Below are 12400 nucleotides of genomic sequence, written 5' to 3'. Positions count from 1 at the left end.
TACAAAATGGTATCAAATTCAGGTTTACACAAAAAGGTTCATTATTCATAACGAGTTCAATGACATAAAATATGATATAAGTCTCTACTTGATAAAGACAGATTAGTGATTAGGTTGTTTTGTGATTAGGAATTGCTAGCGAGCACGATAATCATAAAGACCCTAGAGTACAAGACCCTTCTGAGCCACCTGTCATTGGGAGAGAAGCATTCATTGCTGCAATGATGATGGTTACTGAAGTCATGACAAGTATGACTCGAATAGTTAGAGAGTTGACACTACGACTCTAATCAATTTACATCATAGCCGAAGATAGAGATGTGTATCGACATCACTATCTCGACACTACTTACGGGCAATAGCCACAGCCCTACGGGCGAGGGACTCACTAGTCCCATCGTTAGAGAGCTCAGTCAGTACGCGGGTGAATGACGAGGGATTGACTGACGGCTTGAGAAGGAGTCACAAGGAGAGCATCTCCTAGCGCAAACTTTACATCTTAGAGAGGGTCTCATATGACCAGTACATGGGAACGACATATGTCCTGAGCCAGCTATGTGGCTGCCATGAGTGCAGCCAATCAAGGAGTTTCAAATCTGGTCGGGGAGTTTCTTTATGAAGAAACTATAAGAGTGGCAATTCAGGTCGCAAAAGCAGCATGTCAAGCTGTTGAGGAAAACGGAAGCAGGCCAGGGCTAGTACAGGGCCGAGCAAGCAACATCGAAAAGTAGGCAAGTATAAAGATCTCACTAATGATTCTGCCTCACCTACCTATACTCCTGCTTCGACCCCATACAATATGGGTACTCTTTCTGTGGCTAAAGATCCCACTATTGATCCCGCCTCACTTACCTACACTCCTGCTTCGCCCTAATATGGCTTAAATGTTCTTGGTATGACTTGCCCTCAGCAAACACAAATGAATTCAGGGAGAGAACCAAGCTTCAGATGGATTGAAGAGTGATATGATGTCATATTTAGCAATGCTTAGCATTAGTTAGTCTAGTTCGATCATTTCTATTTTGCTTTGCTTTCTTCTTGCTTGCTTAATAATATTTCATTTATGTGTACTCAGATGATTAATGAAACAAAATAAGATATTTTTAAATAATGAGTGTTATAATTGGTTGCATGTGATGAAATCTTGTGCGGGTATAAATGATTTAAATAATGACAAGCATATTACATGATAATTTCAATGTAGTATACATGATCACTCATAGGGGAACATCCTATCTATCTATGGACACTATAACTTTCAGATGAGAGATGGGGCAGCTCGACACAATGGCTGGAGATGGGAGCGCCTTGGCGGACCATCCCAAAGAGCACCTTCATCATCCTCGTCCTCGAAAAGTACACCAGTTTAGAGAGCATCTTCATTTTTTCATACCCCTTAGAGGCATGCTCCACGTGGAGGTAGAGAAGAAAATATAGAGATTTCACAAGGATCGCCAATGAGAAGCATAGCAGGAGAAAGCACGAGGATATCTCCTGAGGATACCATGAACCATATTTTATAAGAGATCATGCAGGCGACCCGAGCTCAACAAGGTCAACCCCAAATGATTATTTCTGGCATCACCTCTTGGGCTTAAAGGTTTAAGTACATGCAACTTCCACTTTTCGACGACACTTATGATGACGTCGCTGCTAAGAATTGGCTCATGCAAGTGGAAAAAGCCTTAGATGTCATTTAGTGTCCTGAGGATCATAGGGTATGGATAGCAATGTCGAATTTGACTAGCGATGCAGAACACTGGTGGAGGTCAATCAGAGACACCTTAGAGCATGACACATATTTGCCTTATTCTACCTTTGTGAGAAGGATCTATAGGCAATTATTTCTAAAGTGTTAGAGTGTGGAAAAAGAAGAAGAATTTAGGAAGCTGAAGAAGGGTGATATGATTGTAGCCCAATACACAACCCGATTTAACTCTCTTTTCCATTTTGCCAAGTCTTTGGTGGTGAATGAGAAAAAAAGTGCAGATGATTTGAGAGGAGCTTGAGACCCAAAATTCTGAGGTTGGTAGGGTCACAATAGATAAAGAAATACAGTCAATTCATGAACTACGCTTCGAAGTATGAATTTTGGGAGTTGAGGATGAAAGAGAAGCTCCAGGAGAAAGAAAAGCCTAAGATTGAAGACAAAACCAAGCACCACAGTGGTGACATGGCAGAGTCCTCTCGAAAGAAGATTCAGTATAAAGGGAGATTCCAACAAGAGCACAAGAGGCAATATAGAGGCCAAACCTAGGGTAGGCAAGTCAAAAATGTGAAAGGCCAACAAGCTAAGAGGCAAAAGATTTAAAAGACTGCCCAATCAGAAAGTGCATACAGGACTTGTGGCTTTCAGAGGTGTGAGTGCAAGTTTGACCTAAAGAATGTCAGGTGCTTTAACTTCCAACATATGGGTCTTTATACCAATGATTGCCTATAACCTGATCGGAGAAACAATGCACCCCCGAAGCAGAACCCCGTAGTATCAGGTCGCGCTTATGCAACTACTCTTCAAGAAGCTCTTGCCAACCCTAAAGTGGTTGAAGGTACACTTCCTATTTCTGGTATTCTAGCACATATATTGTTTGATTCTAGAGTTACACATAGTTTCACTACTTCAACTTTTAAAAAATGGTTGTCAATTACACCTTCACGATTGATTGTTTCTTATTTGATAGAAACACCTATAGGCAAGTCCACCATAGTGGACACTGTATATAACAATTGTATAGTAAAAATAAAAAAATGTGAGTTGCCTGTAAACTTATTGCAACTTAATTTCAAAGATATAGCTATTGTTCTTGGCATGGATTGGTTGTTGGACAATCATACCACCATTGATTGCAGAAAAAAGTGTGTCAGTTTTCAAACCCCCTAGACTCCAACTTTCACATATCAGGATGTTAAGAAACTACCCAAGCCAATGATCATATCTTGCTTGAAGGCCAACAAATACATTCAAGAAAGATACATTGGATTTCTAGTATACATAAAGACCGAAGGGAGAGAAGACCTCACATTATCAGATGTAAACATAGTTCATAAATATGCTGATATTTTTCTTGAGGAACTACCAGGTCACCCTCCTTATCGAGAAATTGAGTTTCATATCGATCTTATTCCGAGAATAATGCTCATTTCAAAAGCTTCTTATCGGATGAGACCTGTAGAACTTAAGGAACTCAAGAAGCAACTGCGTGAATTATTGGAGAAAGGTTTTATTCGATTGTCAGTATCTCCTTGGGGTGTTCCAATTTTGTTCATCAAGAAGGACAAATCACTATGAATGTGTATAGATTATCGGCAATTGAATGTAGTGACCATCAAGAATAAATATCCATTGTCGCGAATTGATGATTTGTTTAATCAACTTTAAGGAGCTATATATTTCTCAAAGTTAGATCTAAGATTGGGTTATCATCAGCTAAAGATTAAGAAAGAAGATGTGGCTAAAAGGATATTCAGATCAAGATACAACCATTATGAATATTTGGTCATGCCTTTTAGTCTGACTAATGCACCAACAACCTTCATGGATATGATGAATAGAGTTTTAAGACCATATTTGGATAAGTTTATTGTGATATTTGTTGATGGCATTCTCATTTATTCAACCACGAGGGAGCAACATGAGGAACACCTGAGGATAATTCTGTAGACACTCAGAGATCACCAACTCTACCCCAAATTCTCTAAGCGTGTATTTTGGTTAGAGCAGGTATCCTTTCTTGGTCATATTGTATCTAAAGATGGAATTATGGTAGATCCTACAAATATTGAAGCAGTCACCAATTGGGTTGGACAAAAAAATCCTACTAAGATTCATAATTTCTTGAGATTGGTTGGGTATAAGAAAGATGTAAAGTTTGAGTGAAATGATAAGTGTGAGCAAAATTTTTAAGAGATAAAAAAGTGTTTGACCATTGCTCTAGTGTTGGTCTTACTTTCTAGATCCAGAGGTTTCACTATTTACAGTTATGCTTCTCATAAGATATTGGATTGCGTTCTGATGCAGCATGGTAAGGTGATAGCTTATGCATCTCGCCAACTCAAAACACATAAAGTCAAGTATCCGATGTATGACTTGGAGCTAGCAACGATTGTATTCGCTCTCAAGATATGCAGATACTACCTGTATGATGAACAGTTTGAAGTTTTTACTGACCATCAAAGCCTTAAATACTTATTTTTGCAAACAAACTTGACCTTGAAACTGAGAAGATAGCTGAAATTTTTAAAAGATTATGATTTTGAGCTAAAATATTACCTTGGAAAGGTGAATATAGTCGCTGACGCTCTTAGTAGAAAGTCAGAAGTATTAGCCAGACTAGCAAACTGGGATTTATTTTCTACAGTCGCACATTAGAAAGCAAAAGCTCAATGCTTACCAGATCGATTACTGTTTGTGCAAACCACGTTGATGTCAGAATTATGTGAGCAATTTAAGGAAAAGCAACCCTTAGATCCAGAGTTAGCTCAAGTGAGAAAGAGTATTTCAGAAAGTGCAGAGTCAGATTATATTTGTGAAAATAGGCTTGTATTTGCGAATATACTTATTTTATAAACTATAATCTATATTTGCGAACATAGACTTCTATTTATGGATGTCATCCGTTTGCCAACTATAACCTATATTTGTGAACATAGACTTCTATTTGCAGATGTCCTTCGTTTGTGAACTATGACCTATATTTGTGAACATAAGCTTCCATTTGCAGATGTCCTCAATTTGCTAACTATGACATATACTTGCAAATATAGGCAACATAGTCATCTATCTACTGATGTCCTTTGTTTGCAAGCTATGACCTATAAAGTTAGGGCGCACATTTGTGGACGTGCATTCAAACTTTATGCAAGTTTTTAGTGAAAGGAGGTTTGCATGGCATTTGTGTGAAGGTCATGATGTTCTCCAATATGTGACATAAACTTGCAACTAGTTATTAAACATGTGAAGGTAAGGACATTCAGAATATATATTTGCAAATGTCATACGTATATTTACAAACATACGTATATCTTGACTTTAAGTGAGTTTTTAGTTAAAGAAAGTTTGCAAGACATTTGCACGAATGTTAGAACTGCTATAAATGTATGGAGCAAATCTACTGAGCTAAAACTTTTAAATTCTAGAAAGTTTGCATAGGGATTGTGAACCTCGGAAGAGGAGCATTTGATATGCGAATCTCCTTTGTTGGAATTTGACTTAGCCAAGTTAGTAGATTCTTTTATGTGGATTATATCAGGTCTGCAAAATGTTATGTGAATCTCCTTGTTATTGAGATGTTGTGAGCTTTGTACGACATATGTATTTATTGTGAGAACATCAACAAGTTCACTTGTGCGAAAGGTAAAAATGTCCTAAAAAGTCGAGAATCAAAATTTTGGGCATTGGGAGGTTTTTGGCAAATTATGAAGCATTTCCGAAGTCGCACAATTTTACAAAGAAAGTATGGTCATTTTTCGTTAAACATATTCACTCGACCTAGCTTGACTTGTTATGTAGCTTCTAACTCTAGGTCCCCCGACGCTGCCTTGCGCATCAAGAATACCCCCAGCTTATACCATCATAACATTGACTGTAAGTATGGCAGGCTTAGCCAGTGCGACTAAGTTTCTGATTTCTAGGGTGGTTTACCCATCCTTCATGAAGAAAAAAAGCCAGCTTCGGCCTACAAAGAAACAGATTTTTCTATGAGAAAAATCTTCTTATTTCCAGACTTAAAATTTCCATCCAATATAAATTAATTGTTCTTAGGGGCCCAGGCACTACATATTAAGTATCTGCATGAACACTGCAACCCCCTGTGATCCACCATGACTTGAAGCCTTCTAACATTCTTTTGGATTCCAACTACAATGCCAAGGTTCATCTGCGTTGTTAGGCTGGCATTTAATTTTAAATCTCTCTGCTGATAATTTAGGTGTTCCTTTCATCTCCACTCCCTGATGTCTTATGGATCTGCGGCTGTATGCAGTTCTCAGACTTTGGTCTTGCAGTCACTGTTGGAAGCTAGAATCAAACCAACATTAAGATTGTAGGGACACTGGGTTACCTTGAACCAAAGTATGTTTTGGATGGTATAACTTCAGTTTATTTGAAATTCATTTATGCCATTTAATATGCCAATACACAGGTGTTTAAGAGAGACCTCAGATACTGCTATTTAGTCACTTGGAAAAATAAAATCTATATATATGCAAACAATGAACTTTTTTGTTAAATATATTCTGAGATAAATATATTCTGCCAACAAAATTAGCATTGTTGTTCTTATTGCTATGTGGGAGGTACTGAATAGATCGCTTTTTTGTGTTTTGATTGTTCGGTTGCATGTTGATTAAACAGGTACAAGCTTCTCTAAATTATATCTGACGACAACTGGTAGTTTCGTATATAATTAAAAAAAGTAAAAAATTTTACTGGCACAGTTATAAATTGCGCCATTAAAAGTTTATCTTTACTGGACATCTTTGCTAGCGTTATTTGTGCGCCAGTAAAGACTTTTTTCTGGCGTAGAACTACGCCAGTCAAAGATCTTTTTAATTTTGAGAAAGATCTTTGCTGGCACAGAACTGTTGGAATTAAATTTTTGCTGGCGCAAATTTGTGCCAACAAGAACAACTTTTTCCTGATGATTTAAAGTTGCACCAGAAAATGCATTAACGGCGATGCCTTTCCTGGTGCAACTGCTGGTGCTATTTATGCACCAGCAAAAAACTATTTTTCTTGCAGTGAGGTAACAAACATCCATGCTCCTAAAGAGATGGAAACGACAGTGCAAGACTACATTATACCATTTGTTGTTTTTTTATAATGAAAGGAAAACCTGGCAGAGGGGTGTGAACTCGGGGAGTCACCGACTTTGGCAAACTACTGCAAGGGGGATAACGCCCATGGGAATTGAACCCTGACTGTCCGTCTGACAGTCGAAGTCTATTCCACTTGCGCTAAACCCTCGGGTCTCCATTTGACCATTTGTTTTAGATTTGTAATCATATCATATAAACTATTAAAATAAAGGTGTAATGATTATGTTTAGCAAATGTTGAGAGCATGTCTTTTTCAACAACTCCTTGAAAATATAAAGTAGAAACTACCCCTTTTTTATTAAAAAAGAAAATCATTCTTTCTAGACAAATGCCTAGAACATGAAAAACTATGTTCAAAAAAGTATTGTTCAAAAAAGTATTGTTCAAAAAAACTCAAATATGGATTTAAATTTCAGAAAGTTAATTTTCCCCTAACTTCATTTGAGCAAAAAATCGTACATTATATATATAATGTTATTTTTTAAGTCAAAATATTGAAAAAAGTGCCCTTTTTATGGTACAACCATAACTTTTTTGGACAAGAGTAACATGTTAAATGGCAAAAAACATTAGATAATCGATGCATGATTAAAAAGTTTTGCATAAAAAAGATGGATCAAATTTTTAGCATAATAAATGAATTACAACATAAATAAACAAATAATAAATACTGATTTAATTTGGTTTTATTATAAAAATAAAGTACAACATCTAGGAGTATCTGCCTACGGCCTTTGGTGCCAATGGCAGCCTACCACGACCAAAGGGGGGGGTTGAGAACTGGGTTGTAGCCCGATCCTGCCTCGGAAGTTGGGTTGGACCCGAAACCTGGTAGGGTTTTAAATCACGGCACAATCTTCCTCTTCCTTTTCAAGTGCAGCCGCTCCCTCTGTTACGTATTCCCTTTCTCCCCCATCTCTCGCTCCCTGCTTGCAGCTGCGGGTGCCGACGGAATCCAGGTACGCCGTCTCTCTATCCCTCTCTCCCTCTGTTTTCTCCCTCATCTTTCCCCCTCTATGCGTGCATCGGGGACTCGGGAGGCCGGCAGGGAGCCGACGACTGCTTCGTGCTGCGATTTCCCTCTAAACTGCAATCGCCGGGAGGCCGGCAGGGAGCCGACGAGCCTCTTTGGGGTGATTCCCCCCTTTGTGCCTCTCTGTGCTGCCGAGAGACCGGCGGGAGGCCGATGGCCTCCTGCCGTGCCCCTTTTTCCTTTATGCCTCTCTCAGGTCGCTGGGAGGTTGGCAGGGAGTCGACCCCCCCCCCCCCTTGCGGCGACGCTTTGCCTCACCCTCTATATCGTATTAGCTGGGAGGCAGATGGGCCTCCCTGCGACGATTCCCCCCTTTGTGCCTCTTTGTGTTGCCGAGAGACCGGCGGGAGGCCGATGACCCCCTGTCGTGCCCCTTTTTCCTTTATGCCTCTCTCAGGTCACCGGGAGGTTGGCAGGGAGCCGATGCCCCCCTCCCCCTACGGCGATGCTCCCCCTCTGTATCGTATTCGCTAGGAGGTTGATATGGAGCCGACGCCCCCTTGCTGCATCACTCTCCCCTGAGTCCCCTCCCTGCTCTCTCTTTCTACGTCTTTTTGAGTTGCAGAGAAGGGGCATCGTCCCCGACAGAGAGCCGACGTCCCCCTACGTCTTTTCGAGTTGCATCACTCTCTCCTGAGTCCCCTCCATTACAATATGATTTTCGACTGATTGCTCATGTAGTATCTTATTTATTTGTAGAATTTGAAATGAAAAGAGGACAATCTTCGAGCACTAAGAAAAGAAAAAACTTGTTATCATTTTTTTCGAAGTTAGATAACTCTTCAGATGGACAAGTCGAGGAAACTCCAAGTCCTACTCCAACCATTCCTTCATTACCTGAGTATATTTCATCTCTGAATCCAACTTTTGAATCTGATTTTTATATTAAAAGAGATCCGGGTAAAAGAAAGCGTATGTGCGATCACCCTGTTAATGAAATCGATCGAATTAGATTGGCTTATCTTAGGGCGGGATCTTTTCAGCCAAAACTTGCACAATACCCAAGTAGACAATGTGGTAAACAAGTGCGTCGATGTCAAGAACATTGGTATGATAAGTTTTGTTGGCTAGAGTATTCTCCGACAGAAGATAAAGCATATTGTTTTTATTGCTTTCTTTTTCTTGATAATAGCCCTTCTTTGAATCTCTCAACATTGGCAATGATTGAGTTTAATAATTGGAAAAGGGTTAGTCAAGGAGAAAAATGTGTTTTTCTTACCCATGTCGGCTCTTCACCATCTTCATATCATAATGTATATGTAAAAAATGCAGAGATTTTGATGAGACAATGTTATCACATTGACAAAGTGATGAATGTTGTATCCCAAGAGGAACGTCAGAAAGCTCGTTTGAGAGTAAACACCTTAATGTTATCTCTTCAGTGGTTGGCGTTCCAAGGTTGCGCATTTAGGGGTCATGATGAATTTTTATCTTCATTGAATCGTAGAAATTTTATTGAACTAGTTGATTATTCTGAAAAAATGAATGTAGATGTTGGTAAAGTTGTTTTGGCTAATGCTCCAAGAAATGCCATATACACTTCTCTATATATCCAGAGGGAGATTTTGCACATTATGGCAAACCGAGTATAAGGTATGATTCGTAATGAAGTTGGAGATGCACCATATTGTATCCTTGTTGATGAAGCACAAGATGCATCTAAACGAGAACAAATGTGCATTGTATTGAGGTTTGTCAATGAAGAGGAAATTTTAAGAGAACGATTTTTTGCAATTAAAAGTGTTAGTGATACTACCTCATTGAATCTGAAAAATCAAATTTCTGATATTCTTAGTAGTCACAACCTTCAAATTCAAAATATGCGAGGACAAGGGTACGATGGTGCTAGTAATATGTGGGGTGCTTGGAATGGGCTCCAAGCTTTATTTCTGAAGGATTGTCTTTATGCATATTATGTCCATTATTTTGCACATCGTTTGCAATTAACATTGTTTTCTGCAGCTAAGGATGTTCATGACATTTGGCAATTCTTTTCTCATTTGGATAATGTTGTTAACATTATTACTTCTTCGCCTAAGCATGTTGGTGAGTTGAAAGCTGCACATAGAAAAGAAATTGAGCATTTGTTAGAAACTGAGGAACGATCGACAGGAAGTGGGGCTAATCAGATTGGGAACTTGCATAGAGCTGGAGCTACTCATTGGAGTTTTTATTATGAATTTGTAAAGAGCTTGATGGATATGTACATTGCAACATGTAAAGTATTTGAGTGCCTGACTGAAAATTCTCTAAGTGCTAGATCTCAGCCTGAAGTTGATGGTGCATACACTTGCATTACAAGTTTCGAGTTTGTATTTGTCTTGCATTTGATGAATCAAATATTTGCAGTTACTGATATTCTATGTCAGGCCCTTCAGAAGAAAATTCAAGACATCTTGACTGCTATGAGATTTGTCTACACTACAAAGACTGTGCTTTAAGCTTTGAGAGAAGATGGTTGGGAAGAATTCCTTCAAGAGGTAACATCATTTTGTTCAACAAATGATATTTGCCTACCTAACTTCAGTGGTTCATATATGGTTGGTCAATCTCGTGGTCGTGAATATCTCTCAGTTGAGCATCACTATCATTTTGATGTTTTCAATAAAGCTATAGATTTCTTGTTGGTAGAGTTAAATACTAGATTTAATGACACATCAGTCGAACTTCTTTCTCTCAGTGCGACATTGGATCCTAAAAACTCATTTGAATCCTTTAATATAGCTGATATTTGCAAGCTTGCAGAGAAGTTTTATCCTCAAGATTTTACACCACAAGATATATTTTACTTGAAAGCAGACTTACAACAATATCAGATTGATGTGGTTTTTGATCCTCAATTTCAAGTACCTACTCTACCTGATTTGTATCAAAAGTTGGTTGCAAGTGGAAGGTCAAAAAGTTATGTCATGCTAACTAGATTATTTCGTCTTGTATTGACATTACCAGTTTCTATGGCTACTACAAAATGAGCATTTTCAGTGATGAAGCATGTGAAGATGAAAATTCGTAACAAAATGGATGGCGGTTTTCTTGCTGACTGTATGACATTTCACATCGAACGAGAATATACTATGACTTTAGTTATAGATGCATTTTATGCTGCGGGTAATCGTCGAGGTCCATTTTAGTTGGTACTTTTGTATTTTGATTTATTTTGTCATAAATAAAATTTATGCATTGTTATGAACTTCAAATTATCGCACTAGTGTTATATATTGCCATTAGATAATGTTTAAGAACTTTCCAATGAGGTTGAGAAAGACTGCAACAAATAGTTTGATTTGTTCATATGAAATAGATTTTTAGTAATAATTGTAACCATTTTTTATTTTATCAAAAATTGGGGGCCGCTGCCCCCGAACCCCCAACTATCATACCAATTTTTTTTTTTGCTACACCTCTGTCCCCCCCCCCCTCACATGAATCCTAGCTACGCCCCTGACCACGATGGAAGAGGGGGGGGGCAGCGGGGGAGGGGTTTTCGAGTTATTTTTCCTAAATTTGACCACACACATATGTGTTCTCCATGGTAGATTTTCTAAGAAATGATACCTAGATCATGTTTTTTTAATAAAAAAACATTATTTTTTAAGCCTTGTAAAAACCTACCAGCACATAGGAATCAAATAATGAAAGAGTTCATTTCTATAAAATCAAACATGTAAAACATAATTGTACAGTCAAATTCAAGAAAAATATGAAAAAGAACCCTTAAAAAGCCCCGTAGGTAGCAATAGGAAGCATCTACTCTCTCTCTCTCTCTCTCTCTATATATATATATATATATATATATATATATATATATATATATATATATATATATATATGTGTGTGTGTGTGTGTGTGTGTGTGTGTGTGTGTGTGTGTGTGTGTGTGTGTGTGTGTGTGTTCACACCCAAATTTTTTTGGGTTCCCTGAACCAACTTTGATAGTTGGTCCTAACATCAAGCCATGCTATGCCTCATCAGAAATCGGGATGCATTCGTTCACATCCTCTGAGATTCAAGGTGTGACCCTTTTATACTTCATTATTCATCGAGAATTCAAAGTATTTTGGAAAATAGAGAATCTTTTAATGTATCAAATCCATCACAAAGCACTCAAGCATTTTTAAAAGGGCATTTAGAAAATCCCATTTGATAAAATGCATTTTAAGATATATTTTTGAATGTTTTTGGTGTTTTCAAGTACTTTGAGAGAAATTCAGTTTATACCAAACTTTGAATTATAAAATAACATCATTAACCATTTTTAACCAAAAGCAGATGTTTCTAGCTTTCCAATGAGCCAAAAATCACTTCGATCTGATATCGGGGTGAAAAGTTATGACATGTTTTTGGTTTTCGAAAATGACTTTTTTGCAAAGTAGGGCCCACTTTGAGTTTTTTTTTGTTATTTCAAATGGTTGAATTTGGTTCTTAGCATAAAATATAGATTATAGGTGGGAATGTTAGCTTTCAAATGCCACAAATTGTTTGTCAAAAGGATTCATAAATATCAAGTTTTTCATGTTTTTCATAATGTGTCAAAACGAGTCGTCTTTAATTGGAT

General features: G+C 38.0%; 1 protein-coding gene across 1 annotated transcript; it reads left to right on the top strand.

Moving 5' to 3' along the window:
- The first annotated feature begins 9699 nt into the window (after window positions 1–9699).
- On the top strand, window positions 9700–10287 carry LOC149812968 (uncharacterized). The gene has a single exon (XM_089991025.1). The coding sequence runs from the start codon at window positions 9700–9702 to the stop codon at window positions 10285–10287; it is 588 nt and encodes a 195-aa protein (XP_089847151.1).
- Window positions 10288–12400: the final 2113 nt, after the last annotated feature.

The sequence above is a fragment of the Nuphar pumila genome, chromosome 16 (assembly GCF_984573655.1).
Source record: "Nuphar pumila chromosome 16, dmNupPumi1.hap1.1, whole genome shotgun sequence".
NCBI classification, from domain to species: domain Eukaryota; kingdom Viridiplantae; phylum Streptophyta; class Magnoliopsida; order Nymphaeales; family Nymphaeaceae; genus Nuphar; species Nuphar pumila.
The sequence above is the reverse complement of the archived record's forward strand: the minus strand, read 5'-3'. Positions and strand labels throughout refer to the sequence as shown.

Coding starts and splice junctions, on each gene's coding strand:
- LOC149812968 (XM_089991025.1), top strand. CDS start 9,700: ATGTGGGGTGCTTGGAATGGGCTCCAAGCTTTATTTCTGAAGGATTGT.